The following is a 24,020-nucleotide window of genomic DNA, read 5'->3' as shown; positions in this document are numbered from 1 at the left end:
TATGCCAATAATGTTCATAAACTCTCCCTTGAACAATCTGAAAAATTTTCTCCATAATAATTTGAGTGAGAGAATAAAATGTCATAGGTAAGTCCACAAACACCATATGCAATCCTTGGAACAATGTCTTTCAAAGTGTGGCCCACATCTGAACTGTGCATGAGAACCATGTACCTAGTGCTGGATAATAGATTGGTCCCATCCCAACCTACTGATCCAGAATCTCTGAAGGCAGAGCCCGGGAGTCGGCCCTTGGTCTCAACACCACTCCTGGTTTATTGCTTTAGCAGCTCTAAGAAGTTCCTGAGTACTGGAGTTTCAAACGTTCCTGTGACTTAAGAATTTCCCACAGAGACTGTTAAGTTGCAGGTTCTTGGGCTCTTTTTACATCTTGGGCCAGCACAGAGGGGATGCTTAGTAAATATCTGTGACCAAAGAAGGGATTTCAATGGCCAGAGGGATGGGAGACTGGTATATGTGGGGCAATAGCAGTTTTGGCAATTATTTCATGCCCATAATCCTCGTCTTTTCAAATGATTATACTTTCTTCTCAGGAATCACATCTTTTTCTTCAGTCTATAACTGAATTCCTAATACTTCAAAAGAAAAACTGTTTTTAAAAACTGGAATGGAGCATGCAGTTGGCAATCTGAGCAGGCAGAAGAGAGCAGAAGGGAATGAAGGAACAGGAGGCAGCCTCTGCACCACTGGCTTCAGCTCCGACATGGTCCAGTGACTATGCCTTCAACATCTGGGGACTTTCTGACCTGACCCGCATGTCTGGTTTTAGGGGTGAGAGCAGCAAAGTCGTTTGCGTTTCAGATTCCTCTTTTTCTCAACAGCTGTGGCCTGACCACTATATTTGCTCTTACCTGTATTCCGAGGTCTTTCATTCTTGCAAGTGCCAGCTCTCTCAGGTTACCATGCTCTACTCCTGAGCTGACTAAAGGCATTGGAATATCCCTGTACACAGGAGAAAAACATAAGCTGTTGCAAAATAGAAATCATTCTCCACAGCAGTAAGGCAAGGATATTAAAAAAATAAAAAAGAACAAAAACAAAAAAGCAAGAAACTTATGAATCTGACCAGGAAATCAGAGGCAACACCTCCTAACAAGGAGCTTCTCTACGCCTCAGCTTTCTCATCAAGGAAATTATGATTTCCCCTGACCTTCAGGGTTTCTGTGAAAGGCACCTGATTGAAATCACTTTATAAGACTACAGAGTGCTAAACAAATGTCTGAATGCCCAATAACCATTTGTAAAGATTTTTTGAGTAAAGAGACATTTGTACCAAATAAATCAAGAAATAAATTTTTTCCTTTATGAAATTTGTTCAACAATGTAGCTTACACTTTCCCACACAGCTGCTGAATGACAAGTAACTGGGATGTTCAAAAGCCTGCCTTAGCCAACAACTGGTCTCAAAGAATAAATCTTTTTTCCTTGTTTCTCAAAAATCTAAGTTAAAAGTGACTGTATTAGAGGAATAACAGCTTGCCTAAAGATAGGAGGAAATAAAATTTGTTTCCTGGCATTAATACAGCATAAAGTGCGAGGCATCAAGGAAACTTCCATCAAGAGCTGAAGTTATGAGTTCCATTTTAGTTGCTCCAACACTCTCCTCTAGACAAAAATCAGTATCTAAAGATAAAACAGTTAACAAAATCTGAAGTAAGAATATGCTCCGCACATCTGCTTCCTATTCAAAGACAAGTCTCTAATTTGTTTTGTCTCCTATGTGGTTGATCAGAGGAAAGATGTGGAGAATATGCCAATGATTTTTTCTTCTCATTCTGCTTTTGAATCAACTTGAGTCTTTTTCTCCTCTTTTCACTTATCCCTTCAAATGTTAAATGCAATTAGCTAATTCATCCATTTGATTTTAATAAGATATTCCTCCAGCAAAAGTATCAAAAGCCAATCAATTAGCTTTAAAAGCTATACAAATAAGTCTGTTAGGCTCTGGAAGCCAGGAGAGTTGCCATAAATATAAATCAAAGACAAGTCAAAATTCTTTAAGGCAAAGACACACTGGAGGGTTCAAAGTGAGAGTGACATAAAATGTATATATTACAGTGACCAGAGTTTGCATATATGGCTTACTTACAGTTTTTGGTAAAATAAATTTCTATCTTTGGAACTATAATTTTCTTAAAATCAAATACATTTTAAAATTAGTAATCAGGTGATGCTGAATGAAGGCTATTAAAGTAAAAAATATGGTTGATTTTGGCAAGGAATGTATGTATATTTTAAAAATTTTACTGTTTCAGATTGTACAAGCCAAACATAAAGTCTTCCAAATGCCCTTTTTTACCCTAAAACAATTTATAAAGAACTCACAAATATATAAATTATTAAATATATGGCTATACATTATATATATACACATATAAGAAATACATAAAACTTAAAATTTAAAACATTATCATACATGGCACAAAATTAATCTGATAAAGTCACTGGCAACCAGTGTTAGTGCCCATTACATGACAAATACATTTAATTCTTGTTATCCATGATAGTTATGCTGTTGTGAATACTGAATTAGTGAATACTAAAGCATTGTCCACAGGGGATATACAGGGTTAGGTTCCTGTGAGCCCCTAAAACACCTTCAACTGATCAATGCATAACATTGTTTAATGCACGTTTCTGTTTAAAGGCACCTTATTTAACATATAGCTGATTCATTAACATTGAACTCATGGCCACAGCACTATAACTCATGGACAGCGCTATAACTCAAAGTAGCTTAACACATGCAATTTGTCTAAGGCACACAACAGCCTTCTTGCATTTAGGAACATGAGATAGCATCTCAGGACTACACCTGGGGCAGTGCTCCTCTCTATGTCCTTAGTTAATTAAGAAGAAAATGAATGAAGAGGTGTGGGATACCATGGATGGCTGGACATGGGAAGAGAGCAGAGGCCTTAAAGGTAGGGCCTCTGTGGGTTGAAGGATGACTGTATGCAGAAAACTGATCACTGAGAAGTTAATTACCCAATGCACCAAAAACCAATTAAAAAATCTCAAACCCTTAAAAGAAGCATCGATTAAACTCTCATCAGCTCTGTTACCATAGGTAGAAAACATGGTTTTAAACAGTCTCCTTTGTAGAACGGACTCAGAGGAGATAATCCAGGACAACGATGTGTAAGAGACTTGCCCATGGAGCCTACCCAGCTCACAGAAGGGGCTGCAGAACCCATCTCTCAACCAACAGGACAACTTCCCTCCATTAGCTCCCCAATCATAAACGATGCTCTGTTGTCCTGCTCTTATCCTACTGCCGTTTCCCTACATCCAAATTAAACTTCCCTCCCTACCTATAAAGCAACTGATTTGCTTATTAATCCATATGCACAACTTTATGCTTGCTCTTTGCACTAGCACACAGAATTCAAAGAACTGTTCTAATTTCTAAAAAGCATACTTTGAAACTTGATAGGGACAAATGTGGACAGGTATTAAACACACAGAATTCATTAATCTGATAAGTGGCAAAGGTAGAAAATGTTAATTAAAATTCATCTAGATAGACTGATAATTTACAATCATAAAAAGCTGAGGCACTTTGGAGCTTTAATTTGACATCAGGGAAAAAAATTAGGCCCTTCTTTGGTACTTTAAGTTCTCTGCTGGCAAATGACAATTTGGTTAGGCAGACCCTGAGTATGCCTCATTATGGAAACGACTAAAGCTTGCAAATGACATGTGAACTCCACAAGGATTTTCTAGGATATGACATCTGGTAAATCACCATAGTTGGAGCTACCTGGATGTTCAGTAATGGTTTCAAAACTAGGATCTAAGACCTACACATCAAAAATTATTTATGGTGCCAAGACAATTCTGTGAGAAAATAATGGTATTTTCAACAAATAGGCAAAAGAATGAAACTGGACCCCTACCTCATACCATATACAAAATTTACTCAAAATGGATCACAGACCTAAATGTAGTAAGAGCTAAAACTACACAACTGTTAGAATAAAACACAGAAGTAAACCTCATGCTGCTGAGCTTTTTTTTTTTTTTTAGATGGAATCTCGCTCTGTCACCCAGGCTGGAGTACAGTGGCATGATCTCAGCTCACTGCAACCTCCACCTCCCAGATTCAAGTGATTCTCCTACCTCAGCCTCCCGAGTAGCTGGGATTACAGGTGCCTGCCACCACAACCGGCTAATTTTTGTATTTTTAGTAGAGAGATAGTTTTGTGATGTTGGCCAGGCTAGTCTTGAACTCCTGACCTCAGGTGATTTGCCCGCCTTGGCCTCCCAAAGTGCTGGGATTACAGGCATGAGCCACTGTGCCCAGCCACTGCTGAGCTTCTTACACATGACGTCAAAGCACAAGTGACAAAGGAAAAAGATAGACTACATCAAAATTAAAGACGTCTGTGCTGCAAATCATACCAATAAAAAAGTGAAAAAACTCACAGAATGAGAGAAAATATATGCACATCATATATCTGATAAGGGACTTGTATCTAGCATATATAACGAACTCTTACAACTCAGCAACAAAAAAACCTAAGTGAAAAGCAGGCAGAGGAGAAACTTCCAGTTTCTGGTTCTGCATTTAAGGAGCTTGAAATTTGCTACTCCACTGGAACAAGTAAAAGGTCAACAGTCTGAAAAGTCAACAACTCTTATTGGACCTATAAGAGGGGAAGATACAAGGTAAACTACTGCCCCAGGGCTGGAGAGACAGGAAAAAAGAGGGAGCTGTGGCTTCCCAGAGCAGAGACCACAGACTCCCTACTTGAAGGCATGGCTTAACAGAGCAGAGACTCCTGAGTGGAAACTGCTGTGAGAAACCAACTCTAAAGTAAGAAAACCTGAACTCTAACTGATGAACTGCTGGAGGCTCAGACAAGTCTGAGAGTTAAAAACTCCAGATGGACCCAGTCACAGGCCAACTCCTACAATATTGTGAGATTTACCTCCAGTAGCTTGGTCAGGTCCCCACATTAAATATCAGAGAAATAAACCCTTCTGCTTCTGGCTGGCAGAGGAGAAAAGAAACCATTTTGAAAAATGACCTAGCACTACTTTTCTTAACAAGGCCTTCCCGTAGGAGAAACTAGTTAACCAGAGCCTAGCTGACCTGGGGGAAGGAAATATCCAACTCCTGCCCACTCTAGTCATCCTGTCCCATCTAACGGGGAAGGAAAAAACGAGAAACCCTTGTGAAGTTCACAGTCCAGGGGCATAGGCTCACTGAAAGACTAAGACCTAATCACAGGACTAGCGAACACTTCTCCTCCCCTGTCATCTTACCATCAGGTTACTATAAGCCTATTTACAGCAATTCCTTTTACCTAGAACATTACATGTCCGACTATGAAGAAAAAATTAGACGGCATACCAAAAGGCAAAAGACAACTTGAAGAGACAGAGCAAGAATAAGGAACAGACATGGCAGGGATGTTGGAATGATCAGACCAGGAAGTTAAAACAACTATAATTAACATGCCGAAGGCTCTAACAGAAAGGTAGCTAGCATTTAAGGACAGAGGGGAATGTAAGCAGAAAGATGGAAATCCAAAGAAAAACTAAAAAGAAATGCTAGAGATCAAAAAATCACTGAAACAGAAATAAAGAATGCCTGTGATGGACTTATTAGTAGACAGACACAGCTGAGAAAAGAATCTCTAGGCTTGAGATATTATCAAGAGAAACTTTGAAAATGGAAAAGCAGACAACAAAGACTGAAAGAAATAGAACAGAATTTCCAAGAACTGTGGGACAATTACAAAATGTGTCACACAGGCCGGGTACGGTGGCTCATGCCTATAATCTCAGTACTCTGGAAGGCCGAGGCCCAGAAGTTCGTGAACAGCCTAGGCAACATAATAAGACCACATACCCTCAAAAAATGGAGGCACACGCCTGTAGTCCCGATTACGTGGGAGGATGAGGTGGGACTTGGGCAAGAGTGAGACCCTGTCTCTAAAATAAATAAAAGGTGTAACATATGTATAATAAGAACATCAGAAAGAGAAGAAACAAACTAACATAGGAAATATTTGAAATAACAGAAACTGAGAAATTCCCAGAATTAATATCAGACATCAAACCACAGATCCAGGAAGCTCAGAGAACACCAAACAGGGTGAATGCCCCCAAAACCTACACGTAGGCACTTCATTTTCAAACTACAGAATATAAAAAGATAAAGAACATTCCTGAAAGAAGCTGGGGATGGGGGAAACACCTTATGTACAGAGAAAAATAAAAATTATATCCAACTTCCCCTAAGAAACCATGCAAGCAAGAAGAGAGTACAGTGAAGTATTTAAAGTGCTGATAGGAAAAAAAACACCCGCCACCAACCTAGAATGCTGTATCCTATGAAAGTATTCTTTCAAAGGATAATAAAGGAGAAAAAAAGGCTTTCTCAGACAAAAATTGAGGGTATTAGTTGCTAACAGATCTGCCTTGCAAGAAACGTTAAAGGAAATTCTTTAGAGAGAAGGAAAATGATACAGGTCAGAAACTCAGACCTACATAAAGAAAAATGTTGAACAAAAATAAAGGCAAAATAAAACCTTTCATTTTTTCTTATTTTAAAATGATCCAACAGAGTTCGTTCAATATAACAGCAAGGTATTCAATTATGTGTGCTGCTATAGATAGCTTATGTGTGTGTATATACACACATATATACAAATGCTTACTTATGCATGTATTTAAGTGAAATGAATGACAGTAATGATACATGGGACAGGAAGGAGGAATTAGGATTATTTTCTTATTATAAGGTATCACATTACCTGTGAAGTGGTACAGTGTTATTTGAAAGTGAATTTAGATTAGTAGTAAATGCACATTGCAAATTCTAGGGCAACCACTGGAAAAAAAAAAAGGAAAAAAAGAAGAATAACTGATATGCTAAGAAAGGAGAGAAAACTGAATAATATATAATGCTTAATTAAAACCACAAAGGGCAGAAAAAGAATGGAAAACAAAAATAGAAACAAAGAACAAGGGCAGCAAAAGCAGTGCTTAGAGGAAAATTTATAGCACTGAATGCCTATATTAGAAGAAAAATCTAAACTAAAAAAATCCAAATTTCCATCTTAGGAAACTATAAAATGAGTGAATTAAATCCAAAGTAAGCAGGAGAACAAAAATAATAAGAATTAGAGTGGAAATTAATGAAATTGAAACAGGAAATCAACAGAGAAACAAACCAATGACACCAAAAACTGGTTCTTTGAAAAGACCAATAGGCCGGGCGCGGTGGCTCAAGCCTGTAATCCCAGCACTTTGGGAGGCCGAGATAGGCGGATCACGAGGTCAGGAGATTGAGACCATCCTGACTAATATGGTGAAACCCCGTCTCTACTAAAAAATACAAAAAACTAGCCGGGTGAGGTGGCGGGCGCCTGTAGTCCCAGCTACTGGGGAGGCTGAGGCAGGAGAATGGCCTAAACCTGGGAGGCAGAGCTTGCAGTGAGCTGAGATCCAGTCACTGCACTCCAGCCTGGGCGACAGAGCGAGACTCTGTCTCAAAAAAAAAAAAAAAAAAAAAAAAAAAGACCAATAGAGTTGATTAGCCTCCAGCCAAGCTAACAAAAAAGAGAGGACGGAAATGCCTAGTACCAGAAGTGAAAGAGGAGACATCACTACAGAGCCCATGAACATTGAAAGGATAACAACGGCAGACTATGAACAACTCTATGCCCACAAATTTGATAACCTAGACGAAATGGACAAAGTCCTTGAAAGATACAATCTGCCAAAACTCACAAGAAGAAATACACAATCTGAATAAGACTATATCACTAGTGAATTCTACCAAACATTTAAGCAAGATTATACCAATTCTCTACAATCTCTTTCAGAGGACAGAAGCAGAGGGAATACTTCTTAGCACTTCTTAACTCATTCTATGAGGCCAGCATCCTTAATACCAAAACCAGACAAAGAACTTACAAGAAAACTACTGTCTGAGTCTGTTTGAGCTGCTCTAACAAAATACCATAAACTGTTTAGCTTATGAACAACAGAAATTTATTTCTTCCAGTTCTGGTGGCCAAGATCAAGGTACTGGCATATTCAGTGTCTCGTGAGGGCCCACTTTCTCACAGATGGTGCCTTCTTGCTGTGTTTCATATGATGGAAGGAATGAGGCAGTTCTCTGGGGCCTCTTTTCTTGAGTAACTAATCCCATTCATGAGGGCTCTGCCTTATTAACCTAATCACATCCCAGAAGGTCCCACCTCCTGATGGTAAGGATTTCAACACATGAATTTTTATTTTTTCGTGGAGGAGGAATACTCAGATCACAGCAACTACAGACAACATCTGTCATGAACATAGATGGAAAAATTCTCAACAAAATATTAGCAAATTAAATCCAATGTATCAAATGCATAAAAAGAATATGTTGAAACTAAGTGCAATTTATCGTAATTCATCACAACAATGAGCTAAAGTAGAAAATCTCACGATACTAGTCGATGCAGAAAGTGCATGTGACAAAATCCAACACCCATTCATGATAAAAGCTCTCAGTAAACTAGGAATAAAAGGGAACTTCCACAACTTGATAAACAGTATCTAAAAATGCCTATCGCTAACACCATACTTAATGGTATCCAGTGAGAAAGTCTTTATTCTCACTGGAAGTGTCCAGTGTTTCCTCATGACCAGAGTCCATGAATTCTTGGCAGGAATACCACAGAAATGATGCCCCGTCTCAGTGAATCACATAGGCATGCTATATTGACCTGTTTCATCACAGGATGCCCTGATCAAGACTGTGTCTGCTGGTTATCTCCACCATGGTCACCATTTCCCCCTTTACATCTGAGTAATATTTCATGGGGAGAAATGTCAATGTCATGACAACACCCTGTTCCTCATCAAACCTACAACTACTAGTCTCACATTGACTGATGATTCCTGTTTTTATCACCTTTCCTATAATGGTTGCCAAATAGTGACTATTTCTACCATCCCTCCTATATTTACTAATTGACCTTGTATGTATTTTTGTATGTATGTATCTTTTGTATGTATATATCGTTCCTATTTATCTATTCATTTATGTATATCAGTATAAACTTATAGATTCCTATTTTATACAAGTTTTTAACTAATAATAACATTATTTATTTTGTTGCTGACATTAGATTTTGCCAGTGGGTACCTATTCAGGCTGGTTTCTGGGTCCTTCTGAATGACCCCATCATTCTTTGGTTATTTACTTACTCTCTGGAACAACAAGATGTTCCATGTTCATCCTGTATGTTTGCTGCCCCAGCCCTGGAAATGGTCATTTTTCCAAGCCCCGATTTCTTTTAGTGGAGAGTGGGATTTAGAAACTATGATTGGATCTGGAGCAAGATGGCCAAATAGGAACAGCTCCAGTCTCCAGCTCCCAGTGCGAGGGACACAGAAGACAGGTGATTTCTGCATTTTCAACTGAGGTACCAGGTTCATCTCACTGGGGAGTGCCGGACAATTGGTGCTGGTCAGCTGGTGCAGCCTAACCAGCGACAGCTGAAGCAGGGCAAGGCATTGCCTCACCTGGGAAGCACAAGGGGTAAGGGAATCCCTTTAGAAACTGAGACACACAACACCTGGAAAATTGGGTAACTCCCACCCTAATACTGTACTTTACCAAGGGTCTTAGCAAACGGCACACCAGGAGATTATATACTACACCTGGCTGGGAGGGTCCCACGCCCATGGAGCCTCCCTCATTCCTAGCACAGCAGTCTGAGATCTAACTGCAAGGCAGCAGCCAGGCTGGGGGAGGGGCACCCGCCATTGCTGAGACTTAAGTAAGTAAACAAAACCTCTGGGAAGCCTGAACTGGGTAGAGCCCACCACACCTCAAGGAGGCCTGCCTGTCTCTGTAGACTCCACCTCTGGGGACAGGGCACAGCTAAACAAAAAGCAGCAGAAACCTCTGCAGATGTTAATGACCCTGTCTGACAGCTTTGAAGACAGCAGTGGATCTCCCAGCACGGAGGTTGAGATCTGAGAATGGACAGACTGCCTGCTCAAATGGGTCCCTGACCCCTGAGTAGCCTAACTGGGGGACATCCCCCACTAGATGCAGACCAACACCTCACACCTCACATGGCAGGGTACACCCCTGAGACAAAGCTTCCAGAGCAAGAATCAGAGAGCAGCACTCGCTGTTCAGCAATATTCTATCTTCTGCAGCCTCCGCTGCTGATACTCAGGCAAACGAGGTCTGAAGTAGACCTCAAGCAATCTCCAACAGACCTACAGCTGAGGCTCCTGACTGTTAGAAGGAAAACTAACAGAAAGGACACCCACACTAAAACCCCATCAGTACGTCACCAGCATCAAAGACCAAAGGCAGATAAAACCACAAAGATGGGAAAAAGCAGGGCAGAAAAGATGGAAATTCAAAAAATCAGAGAGCGCATCTCCTCCGCCAAAGTAACGCAGCTCATTGCCAGCAACGGATCAAAGCTGGACAGAGAATGACTTTGACAAGTTGAGAGAAGAAGGCTTCAGTCGATCAAACTTCTCAGAGCTAATGGAGGAACTACGTACCCTGTGCAAAGAAACTAAAAATCTTGAAAAAAGAATGGAAGAAAGGATCAAAGCTGGACAGAGAATGACTTTGACAAGTTGAGAGAAGAAGGCTTCAGCCGATCAAACTTCTCAGAGCTAATGGAGGAACTACGTACCCAGTGCAAAGAAACTAAAAATCTTGAAAAAAGAATGGAAGAAAGGAAAACTAGAATAATCAATGCAGAGAAGGCCATAAATGAACTGACAGAGATAAAAACCATGACACGAGAAATACGTGACAAATGCACAAGCTTCAGTAACTGACTTGATCAACTGGAAGAAAGAGTATCAATGATTGAAGATCAAATGAATGAAATGAAGCAAGAAGAGAAGTCTAGAGGAAAAAAAGGAAAAAGAAATGAACAAAGCCTCCAATAAGTATGGGATTATGTGAAAAGACCAAATCTACATCTGATTGGTGTGCCTGAAAGTGAGGGGGAAAATGGAACCAAGTTGGAAAACACTCTTCAGGATATCATCCAGGAGAACTTCCCCAACCTATTAAGGCAGGCCAACATTCAAATTCAGGAAATACAAAGAACACTACAAAGATACTCCTCGAGAAGAGCAACTCCAAGACACATAATTGTCAGATTCACCAAAGTTGAAATGAAGGAAAAAATGTTAAGGGCAGCCAGAGAGAAAGGTTGGGTTACCCACAAAGGGAAGCCCGTCAGACTAACAGCAGATCTCTTGGCAGAAACTCTCCAAGCCAGAAGAGAGTGGGGGCCAATATTCAACATTCTTAAAGAAAAGAACTTTCTACCCAGAATTTCATATCCAGCCAAACTAAGTTTCACCAGTGAAGGAGAAATAAAATCCTTTACAGACAAGCAAATGCTTAGAGATTTTGTCACCACCAGGCCTGCCCTACAAGAGATCCTGAAGGAAGCACTAAACATGGAAAGGAACAACCGGTACCAGCTATTGCAAAAACATGCCAAAATGTAAAGACTATCGATGCTAGGAGGAAACTGCATCAACTAATGAGCAAAATAACCAGCTAATATCACAATGACAGGATCAAGTTCACACATAACAATATTAACCTTAAATGTAAATGGACTGAATGCTCCAATTAAAAGACACAGACTAGCAAATCAGATAAAGAGTCAAGACTCATCAGTTTGCTGTATTCGGGAGACCTATCTCACATGCAGAGACATACATAGGCTCAAAATAGAGGGATGGAGGAAGATCTACCAAGCAAATGGAGAACAAAAAAAAAAGCTGGGGTTGCAATCCTAGTCTCTGATAAAACAGACTTTAAACCATCAAAGATCAAAAGAGACAAAGAAGGCCATTACATAATGGTAAAGGGATCAATTCAAGAGGAAGAGCTAACTATCCTAAATATATATGCACACAATACAGGAGCACCCAGATTCATAAAGCAAGTCCTTAGAGACTTACAAAGAGACTTAGACTCCCATACAATAATAATGGGAGACTTCAACACCCCACTGTCAACATTAGACAGATCAACGAGACAGAAAGTTAACAAGGATATCCAGGAATTGAACTCATCTCTGCACCAAACCGACCTAATAGACATCTACAGAACTCTCCACCCCAAATCAACAGAATATACATTCTTCTCAGCACCACATCGCACTTATTCGAAAATTGACCACATAGTTGGAAGTAAAGCACTCCTCAGCAAATGTAAAAGAACAGAAATTATAACAAACTGTCTCTCAGACCACAGTGCAATCAAACTAGAACTCAGGACTAAGAAACTCCATCAAAACCTCTCAACTACATGGAAACTGAATAACCTGCTCCTGAATGACTACTGGGTACATAATGAAATGAAGGCAGAAATAAAGATGTTCTTTGAAACCAATGAGAACAAAGATACAACATACCAGAATCTCTGGGACACATTTAAAGCAGTGTGTAGAGGGAAATTTGTAGCACTAAATGCCCACAAGAGAAAGCAGGAAAGATCTAAAATTGACACCTAACATCACAATTAAAAGAACTAGAGAAGCAAGAGCAAACACATTCAAAAGCTAGCAGAAGGCAACAAATAACTAAGATCAGAGCAGAACTGAAGGAGATAGAGACACAAAAAACCCTTCAAAAAATCAATCAATCCAGGAGCTGGTTTTTTGAAAAGATAACCAAATTGACAGACCACTAGCAAGACTAATAAAGAAGAAAAGAGAGAAGAATCAAATAGACGCAATAAAAAATGATAAAGGGGATATCACCACTGACCCCACAGAAATACAAACTACCATCAGAGAATACTATAAACACCTCTATGCAAATAAACTAGAAAACCTAGAAGAAATGGATAATTTCCTGGACACTTACACTCTCCCAAGACTAAACCAGGAAGAAGTCGAATCCCTGAATAGATCAATAGCAGGCTCTGAAATTGAGGCAATAATTAACAGCCTACCAACCAAAAAAAGTCCAGGACCAGACAGATTCACAGTCGAATTCTACCGGAGGTACAAGGAGGAGCTGGTACCATTCCTTCTGAAACTATTCCAATCAACAGAAAAAGAGGGAATCCTCCCTAACTCATTTTATGAGGCAACATCATCCTTATACCAAAGCCTGGCAGAGACACAACAAAAAAAGAGAATTTTAGACCAAAATCCCTGATGAACATCGATGCAAAAATCCTCAATAAAATACTGGCAAACCGAATCCAGCAGCACATCAAAAAGCTTGTCCATCATGATCAAGTGGGCTTCATCCCTGGGATGCATGGCTGGTTCAACATATGCAAATCAATAAACGTAATCCAGCATATAAACAGAACCAAAGACAAAAACCACATGATTATCTCAATAGATGCAGAAAAGGCCTTTGACAAAATTCAACAGCCCTTCATGCTAAAAACTCTCAATAAATTTGGTATTGATGGAACGTATCTCAAAATCATAAGAGCTATTTATGACAAACCCACAGCCAATATCATACTGAATGGGCAAAAACTGGAAGCATTCCCTTTGAAAACTGGCACAAGACAGGGATGCCCTCTCTCACCACTCCTATTCAACATAGTGTTGGAAGTTCTGGCTAGGGCAATCAGGCAAGAGAAAGAAATAAAGGGTATTCAGTTAGGAAAAGAAGAAGTCAAACTGTCCCTGTTTGCAGATGACATGATTGTATATTTAGAAAAGCCCATCATCTCAGCCCAAAATCTCCTTAAGCTGATAAGCAACTTCAGCAACGTCTCAGGATACAAAATCAATGTGCAAAAATCACAAGCATTCTTATATACCAGTAACAGACAAACAGAGAGCCAAATCATGAATGAACTTCCATTCACAATTGCTTCAAAGAGAATAAAATACCTAGGAATCCAACTTACAAGGGATGTAAAGGACCTCTTCAAGGAGAACTACAAACCACTGCTCTGTGAAATAAAAGAGGACACAAACAAATGAAAGAACATACCATGCTCATGGATAGGAAGAATCAATATCGTGAAAATGGCCATACTGCCCAAGGTAATTTATAGATTCAATGCCATTCCCATCAAGCTACCAGTAAGTTTCTTCACAGAAATGGAAAAAACTGCTTTAAAGTTCATATGGAACCAAAAAAGAGCCCGCATCTCCAAGACAATCCTAAGTCAAAAGAACAAAGCTGGAGGCATCACGCTACCTGACTTCAAACTGTACTACAAGGCTACAGTAACCAAAACAGCATGGTACTGGTACCAAAACAGATATAGACCAATGGAACAGAACAGAGCCCTCAGAAATAATCCCACACATCTACAGCCATCTGATCTTTGACAAACCTGACAAAAACAATAAATAGGGAAAGGATTCCCTATTTAATAAATGGTGCTGGGAAAATTGGCTAGCCATAAGTAGAAAGCTGAAACTGGATCCTTTCCTTACTCCTTATATGAAAATTAATTCAAGATGGATTAGAGACTTAAATGTTAGACCTAAAACCATAAAAACCCTAGAAGAAAATCTAGGTAATACCATTCAGGACATAGGCATGGGCAGGGACTTCATGTCTAAAACACCAAAAGCAATGGCAACAAAAGCCAAAATTGACAAATGGGATCTAATTAAACTAAAGAGCTTCTGCACAGCAAAAGAAACTACCATCAGAGTGAACAGGCAACCTACAGAATGGGAAAAAATTTTTGCAATCTACTCATCTGACAAAGGGCTAATATCCAGAACCTACAAAGAACTCAAACAAATTTACAAGAAAAAAACAAACAACCCCATCAAAAAGTGGGCAAAGGATATGAACTGACATTTCTCAAAAGAAGACATGCATACAGCCAACAGACACGTGAAAAAATGCTCATCATCACTGGCCATCAGAGAAATGCAAATCAAAACCACAATGAGATACCATCTCACACCAGTTAGAATGGCAATCATTAAAAAGTCAGGAAACAACAGGTGCTGGAGAGGATGTGGAGAAATAGGAACATTTTTACACTGTTGGTGGGATTGTAAACTGGTTCAACCATTGTGGAAAACAGTATGGCAATTCCTCAAGGATCTAGAACTAGAAATACCATATGACCCAGCCATCCCATTACTGGGTATATACCCAAAGGATTATAAATCATGCTGCTATAAAGACACATGCACACGTATGTTTATTGCGGCACTATTCACAATAGCAAAGACTTGGAATCAACCCAAATGCCCATCAGTGACAGACTGGATTAAGAAAATGTGGCACATACACACCATGGAATACTATGCAGCCATAAAAAAGGATGAGTTTGTGTCCTTTGTAGGGACATGGATGCAGCTGGAAACCATCATTCTCAGCAAACTATCGCAAGAACAGAAAACCAAACACTGCATGTTCTCACTTACAGGTGGGAACTGAACAATGAGATCACTTGGACTCTGGAAGGGGAACATCACACACCGGGGCCTATCATGGGGAGGAGGGAGCGGGGAGGAATGGCATTGGGAGTTACACCTGATGTAAATGACGAGTTGATGCGTGCTGACGAGTTGATGAGTGCAGCACACCAACATGGCACAAGTATACATATGTAACAAACCTGCACGTTGTGCACATGTACCCTAGAACTTAAAGTATAAAAAAAAAAAAAAAAAAAACAACTATGGTCTTGGAACTCACTGTGTTCATTACTGCTGGGGTGTCATTGCCTCTAGAACCTCTCAGTATACACTACTAAGAAATATATGCATGCATACACACATATACACACACTCACAGAGATATTTATATATATAGACATACATGCTATAACTATATATATATGTGTGTGTGTGTATATAATACATTTTTAAACCCATAAGTTCATACTGATAATTCCAATACTAGTATGGTACCTTGGTGTTCTTTTCAGTTTTCACCTTTTAAATGTTTGTAAATCCCTTCAGGGAGTGAAAAAACTGCCTCTCCTTATCTTTAGAACATCTACCCGTTTGCTAAATCAAGTAACTTCTTTGCTCAATGTAACTAATCTCCCAAAAACTGCAGCTGCCATCTCTGCACTCCCTCCCCTTACCTTTGCATCAGTCAGGTGCCAGACATGCTTCTGGCCATACTTCGGGGGCACTGTCTCCACAGGCAGTGGGAAGGGGAGATGGGAAGGCAAGGGGAGATGATCTCTACAAATACTTTTAATAACAAACTGGTACTTTTAAAAGACATTAAAATTTCAATAGATGTAAACTATCTAGGGAAGGTTTTACATACAGTGTTGGTAGGCAGAAGTGCATGATAAAAAGACCCAGGAGGCTGCTACACAATCTGTGGGGCCCAGTGCAAAATGAGAACACGAGAGTCCTTGTGAAAAAAATTATTAATAATTTCAAGATGGTGAGAGCAGAGCATTAAGCCAAGTGCAAGACCCTATGAGACTGCATGGGCCACATATCCTTGAAGCTGGCCCTGATTACCAGAGAGCACAAGTCAGTGAGGACCTGGTAACACAGGCATTTATGCTGATGCTGACAATTCACAAATGTCCTTAAATTTACGTCTGCCACTACAAGAATGCAACATGGATTCAATGGTCTTCGGTAGTATCGTGCCGGGAGTATACCAGATGGAAGTTCTTCCTCATTAAGGAACAGAAATGTGGTAATTGCCAGTTTCAGTGACAAAGTCTTTTTCACTGAAAATGAAAAGAGATAATTCTATGTATGCTGAGCATGTTCAGTGGACAGAGTACTGCAGTTAGCAATCTGGACTATATAAGCAGGCATTGTTACAGTCTTCTAGGAGTTGAAAACCTAGATGAGATTACTGACCATCTGAGCTTGCTACATTCATCTAGGTAGGAGTTAAAATTATTTTTAGGTTTCTCCAATTGGATTCAATCGAGTTCCACTTTCTTGGCCTGAAGACCGATTACATACAAGAATATTCACTGTTCTATTTCAACAGGTAAGATTTCAAGATTAGAGGTGCTGATACTTGCAATTTGCTCATCAAAAACCTTTCAAGTGATGTCTAGGCCTTTTTTTGTCTGCAGTTGCTCATATTTCAGAAACATGTTTGGCTTGTGAATTGGTATTCCTATTCTACTGTTTCATCATGATTTAAATATCACATCAGCAGACAGCTGTCAAATAGCCTGAGGGCAGCAACAGTTTAATGTGGCTTCATCATGTGTCTGGACAGAATTTTACATTTAATCATTGACTGCACCCTTCAGGGCTAGAACAGAATCTTCTATTAGGATGCTGCTTCATAAAAACCCCCTGGAAGATGTTACTGACTCAACTGTCATAAAACTAAAAAGTATAAATAGTTTTTTTTAAAAAAAGGTAATGGGTAGGGAAGGGTGGGGAAAATAACCAATTAAAAACATCAAGTAATGTACCAGTAAAATACAGTACAATTTTAAAAGTGTGAAACATTGTGTTCTCACTTAAATTATCTTCCTTTCCTCCATTCTCCCTTCTGATACCTGCCTAAAAAGAGTTCCTTCTCGGCTGGGCATGGTGGCTCACACCTGTAATCCCAGCATTTTGGGAGTCCGAGGCAGGTGGATCACCTGAGGTCAGGAGTTCCGAAACCAGCCTGGCCAACACGGCGAAACCCTGTGTCTACTAAAAGTACAAAAATTAGCCAGGCATAGTGATGGGAGCCTGTAATTCCAGCTACTCAAGAGGCTGAGGCAGGAGGATCGCTTGAACCTGTGAGGCGGAGGTTGCAGTGAGCTGAGATTGCGCCACTGCACTCCAGCCTGGGTGACAAGGGTTAGACTCCATTTCAGGAAAAAAAAAAAAAAGTTCCTTCTCCACATAAACCTTGTAAGTTCAGCTTCACCCGTCAACAGTGTGTTGCCTGTAATTGGTGGAAGCTGCCACTAGGTGAACCTCCATAGAGGCTAGGCATATTTTCTACAGGCACAGAACAGAAAGACACAAATGATTTTCCTTTACAATGGTTTAAAATAAAAATAAATAATCTATAATTATTAAAAATCATCTGAACTAAATATCCTGCGAGACTTTTCTCCTTTGCCAATGGTTTCTTCCTAGCAAGACATCACTAATATCAAATTAAACACGTTGAGTCAGGGTGCTTAACTGCAGTCTTAGACTAACACCAATTTTCTACAGTCTCAGAATTGCTCTAAAACTTTAAGGCTGAAGCTAGACAAAAAACACTGCTGAGTAAAATCCCCATGAATCTCTCTTCCAAAATCAGAAAGTTTCTCAGCCACTTGATGCTGTATAAACACTTAGCCTTCTCATACACATTTGGCTATAATGTTTAAGTTAGCAATTAACATTTTTCTGAGCACTTTTATATCAAAATTTTACTATCTAGCTTTTGATACAGGTTTCTTTTTTATTTTTTTCTTTTCTTTTTTGAGACGGAGTCTCGCTCTGTCACCCAGGCTGAGTGCAGTGGCACGATCTCAGCTCACTGCAACTTCCACCTCCCAGGTTCAGGCAATTCTCCTGCCTCAGCCTCCCAAGTAGCTGGGATTATAGGTGCCCACCACCACGCGCGGCTAATTTTTTTGTATTTTTAGTAGAGACAGGGTTTGCCATGTTGGCCAGGCTGGTCTTGAACTCCTGACCTCAGGTGATCTGGCCGCCTCAGCCTCCCAGAGTGTTGGGAAGACAGGCGTGAGCCACTGCGCCCAGCCTGATACAAGTTTCTTTCTAAAAGTCCAGACACAGCAAATTCTAGTTAAATCTGAATATAAAATTTAAAACACTTTGAAATGGAATTTCAGGTGTTTTTTTTTTTTTTTTTTTTTTTTGGAGACAGGGTCTTACTCTGTTGCCTAGGCTGGAGTACAATGGAGCAATTACATCTTACTGCAGCCTCGACCTCCCAGGCTCAAGTGATTCTCCCACCTCAGACTCCTGAGCAGCTGGGACTATAGGCATGTGCCACTTTGCCTGGCTAATTTTTAAAGTGTTTTTATTTTTTGGTAGAGATGGGGGTTTCACCATGTTTCCCAGGCTGGTCTTGAACTCCTAGGTTCAAGCAATCTACCTGCCATGGCCTCCCAAAGTGCTGGGATTATACACGTGAGCCAGTGTGCTGGCTGAATTAAAGGTTTTCGAATAAAGATATGAAGCTGTTTTACTAGAACACAGCTATTAGACTGTTGTTATGTGCTAAGTGTCCTATACGAACATAAATGTGGCCTCTTGGTTTCCTGGTCTCCCATTCGTCTGGGTGAGAGGAAAGAATTCAAAATGAGGCAACATTTATGAACTTTTTTGAGCTTTCTCAATAAAAAGACAATATTTATAATCCAAATTTCATGACTGGCAAATTAAATATAAACAGACAACTGACGTAAGAAGAAACACAAATAATAACCAGTTACAAGGGAAACTAGGAAAATGCAAATTAATACCCTTAATTAAATAAAATAAAAATACTACAAAGCACCCAATTCTGTAGAGGTTGTGATAAAACCAGTAAATGTTTACTCTAAACTGGTATAATCCCTTTGGAAAGCCATATCAATATTCACAGCAAAAGCTGTAACATTTATTTATTTTCCCCTTGTTCCAGAAAGGATTTAAGAAGTATAATAGTAATGAAAAAAATGCTTAGATCCTTTACCACGGGAAATCCTTCGCCCAGATTATACCCCTCTAAGAGACTACTTCACCAGCACTAGAAAATTCTATGTATGTGAATTTTAGCTGTAGTGGAGGCCAGGATAATTACATTTAAAAAAGGAAGAAGAAATCAAAGAAACCTGGAAGCAATCTAAACGTCTAACAAGGTGAACAGTTTACTGAAAAATACAAATTAAAATTGCAGAGTACTATTCTGCCATTAAGTTTATAACCATGAAGATTATTCTAAATCCTTAAGAAATGCAACACGAAAGTGCCAATGGCAAATTTGCCAGTGTATAAAATATACTGGTATGTAAAGATGCACTCCAACTTTGCAAGGAAATTTCTGGAAAAATAATGTTAACTTGTTATTAATACATATATTGAAAGTGGTTTAGTTCTACAGAGAAAACATTATTTTGCTCATGTAAATAGAATATTTTATGGCTAGAAATCAGGAAGAAACATAAGATCTGGATAATTAGTAATATTCTACAGACTGTTGGTGGGGGGGAGTATAAAATCACATGATCAAAAGGGAAGTGTATGAGATCATGGAGTGGTGGTACACAGCAGAAACACAAGATGTAATACATTGACTAGAACGTGAAATCTCATATGCTACCTCAGCACTGCATAAGCCTAGTCTAAAATTTCAGTAGTTTCAGTGGCTGTTGAGAATAAAAAGCAAGTTCCAACACAAAATAAATCTGAATCATTTTTCAGTGTGGTATATACAAAGAAAATGTGGAGATAAAAATGGGTAAAAAGGAAGTAGCAAAATATAATAAATATGAATGAGGTCTTATACAGGCAGTCACAGTAATAGTTTAGTGAACACTCAATGCAAAACATAAAGTAGCATCTCAAGGAATTCTCCCCATGCTTACAAAAAAGTAAATGCTTTATTGAACCTCAGTCCACAGTAAGCTACATTTAAAAAAAAAAAATGAATTCTAACAGAAACATGTTTAACAACAAGTATCATAGTTACATATCAAAAGCACCCAAACTACATAACAAATAAGAATAAAACAAAATGGAAAATACTATGAAGATATTAGTCTTTGTACTAAAAAAAATCTAGCAAACGATCATATTCACAGTTAACTACATTATCAGTCCTAAAGCATAAAAACCTGACATCACAGCTAGACTCTGGATGACTCTCTTCACCAATGGCATTACTATGTTAGGAGCTGAGTCACCACAATCTTCAAACAATAAACTGTCCTCAGACTCATTGAGGACATTACTAATTCCACATTTTGAAAGAGATTGCACTACTGCCTCTTGTTTTACATTATTCCATTACATTTTAATCCACCCACCTACGTGTGAAGTAAGAGTGTCACTTCGAAATTGTAAGCCTACATCCACCTGTGCCACTCCTCACTCATAAGCTCCGTAAGTGATGTATTGATAGAGGAATATGTGTGACAGTTGGGCCTCCTGAAATCAGAGCTTGTGGACTCTCCTATGGGCCAATTCTCCCTAGGAGAAGTGTAACGGGGTCGTATCAGAAGAACTGAGAACAGCCAGGTTTCCTTAACAGGCCTCATATGTTGCTTATTAATAATGTCATGGCTTTCTTGTCATATGACCTTTTGGTTGTATCATATAAGTGTTCTCCACTCTTCCTGTCATGACTCCTTTACATTTTTCCTATAGAGACTATATCTGCTGCCCTTGTTTTCTTCAAGTCCTTATTTTCTCAGTTGTTGGTAGGCCAGGATAATGTCCCATAGTGGTATTTAAAAGTCTATAAAATTAAGCTTTTAATGGTATAGCAATGTCTCTGCTGCTTTTGACTCACTGGTTACAGCAGAAAGAAATTTGAGCTGAAAATGAAGGGAGAAAATGCAAATTCTTCATCTGATTGCCTGTGAGATCCATGCCTTGTTACTTTTGGTATTTCTGGATGTGAAATTGCTAACTATTTTGTGCTATCTGTTGCCATGCTCTGCGGCTGAGAAGCCGCAGCTTTACTGCTCTCTGGTTGCTTGAGTCAGTTATAACACATGCAAATCATCTTTTTCTTTTGTCTCTGTGAATGCTATTTACTGCATCTTTGTTGTCTATTGTATTAATTTAGATTCTGAAACAATCACAAAGTTACACAAAAAGTCCCAAGTGCAGTACAAATAATTATTTTCCTGAACTATTTGAAAGTTAATTTGCAAATAAGATGTCCCAACGCCCTGAGAATACTTTAAATATTTCCTACAAGGATATTCTCTTACACAACTACAAAAGAACCATCAAAATGAGGAAGTTAACATGGATACTTCACTAGTGTCTAATCCTAGATCCCATGTGAGTTTCACCAATGTCCCAATAAAGTCCTTTACAGTCAAAGGACCCAGTTCAGAACCTTGTATTTAATTGTCATGTCTGCATAGTCTCCTTCAAGTTGAACTCTTTTCTTGATCTTGATACTTTTGAAGATTACGGGCCAGTTATGTTTTAGAATGTTCCTCAATTTTGTTTTGTCTAACGTTTCTTGACTACTGGATTCAGATCGTGAAGTTCTGGCTGAGTAACAGAGAAGTGATGCTATGTTCTCATACCCTCTATCAGGAGGCCCAGAATTGAGATTTGTCCTATTACTGATAATGTTCACTTTGATCAGCTGCCAGGTTTTCCCACTATTCGGTTATTTTCTTTTTCTTTTTTTTTTTTTTTGAGACGGAGTCTTGCTCTGTCGCCCGGGCTGGAGTGCAGTGGCCGGATCTCAGCTCACTGCAAGCTCCGCCTCCCGGGTTTACGCCATTCTCCTGCCTCAGCCTCCCGAGTAGCGGGGACTACAGGCGCCCGCCACCTCGCCCGGCTAGTTTTTTGTGTTTTTTTTTTTAGTAGAGACGGGGTTTCACTGTGTTAGCCAGGATGGTCTCGATCTCCTGACCTCGTGATCCGCCCGTCTCGGCCTCCCAAAGTGCTGGGATTACAGGCTTGAGCCACCGCGCCCGGCCCGGTTATTTTCTTTCACTCTGTAATTGTTACGTATGGTGGGGCAGATACTCTCAAACTATGTACAGTCGGTAGTTGGTTCTAGTTCTGTTAGCAGGCAGTAAGTAGTTACATTCTACAAAGTGTCACCAACACACTTTGCAATTGAACACTGAGCAATTGCTCCTAGGGAAAATACCAGGTTAGGTTCCTGTGAGGTCCTGGTCACAATATTTTTGTCGACTCATTAATACATAACCTTGTTGTATGTGTGTTTCTGTTTAAACACAACTTACATATACTGTTGATTCATGAACACTGAACTCATGGCCAACAGCACATCAGTCATGCCTGAACAAAGCTTACATAACATGTATTCTCTCCAGAAGGCACGTCACGGCCTTCCTGCACTCAGGAGCAATAGCCAGCACTTCAGTACTATGCTTGGGGGCCACACTAAACAGCAAATCCTCAACAAACTGCATAAAACTTTGAAAAACATGGCATGAAACAGACTGCAAAAGGACACTGGCTCTCAGTGTGAGTGCTGAAACGAGAAGGCAGAGCGCCACCTGTTTGACCTCAGCTGGTGATATGCTGGGCGACTCAAATTTTTCACTGCTAAGCATGCCCAAGAATGACTGTGAAAATGCCAGTATTGGAGTTGAGTCACAAATGAATTTTAGTGAGTAGCAAAATTTGCAAATAAGGAATCTGAGAATGATGAAGACTGACTGCAAAAATTATGTTTCTGAATCACACAATTTATTAATTATGTATATCGGTATAAACTTGCGGATTCCTATTTTATTCAGCTGGTTACAATCTGTTAGTATCAATATTTATTTTGATGCTCAAATTGTCCCAGATTTGGCCAATGGGAGCCCTTTAAGCCAGCTTCCCCTTTCTTCTTTGAACACTTCCTTACTTTTTGGCACAAGATGCTCCTTTTAGTAATGGAGAGCATTTAGAGACCAAGATCTGGAAATCAGCTGTGCTCACTCGAAACTAGGTGCACTCACTGCTATAAACACACACACACACACACACACTCTATTTACAGTTGTCCCTCAGTATCCAAAGGAGATTGGTTCCAGGACTCCCAAAGATACCAAAACCCATGGATGCTCAAGTCCCTCATATAAAATGGTGTAGTATTTGCATATAACCTATGCACATCCTCCTGTATACTTTAAATCACTTCTAGATTACTTTTTTTTTGAGGTGGAGTTTCACTCTTGTCACCCAGGTTGGAGTGCAATGGCATGATCTCTGCTCATTGCAACCTCCGCTGCCCGAGTTCAAGTGATTCTCCTGCCTCAGCCTCCCGAGTAGCTGGGATTACAGGCACCTGCCACCACGCCCGGCTAACTTTGGTATTTTTAGTAGAGACAGGGTTTCACCATCTTGGCCAGGCTGGTCTCGAACTCTTGACCTCAGGTAATCCACCCACCT

General features: G+C 39.7%; 1 protein-coding gene across 2 annotated transcripts in view; it reads right to left on the bottom strand.

Moving 5' to 3' along the window:
- ELP3 (elongator acetyltransferase complex subunit 3) overlaps positions 1-24,020 on the bottom strand; it is a 104,696-nt gene that overhangs the window by 34,911 nt on the left and 45,765 nt on the right. For both annotated transcript variants that reach the window (XM_007962016.3, XM_073018018.1), the window contains exon 11: positions 873-963. In XM_007962016.3, coding sequence (XP_007960207.1) covers positions 873-963 — 91 coding nt within the window. The remainder of the gene's footprint in view (positions 1-872; positions 964-24,020) is intronic.

The sequence above is a fragment of the Chlorocebus sabaeus genome, chromosome 8 (assembly GCF_047675955.1).
Source record: "Chlorocebus sabaeus isolate Y175 chromosome 8, mChlSab1.0.hap1, whole genome shotgun sequence".
NCBI classification, from domain to species: domain Eukaryota; kingdom Metazoa; phylum Chordata; class Mammalia; order Primates; family Cercopithecidae; genus Chlorocebus; species Chlorocebus sabaeus.
This window is presented reverse-complemented; position numbering and strand designations above follow the sequence as displayed.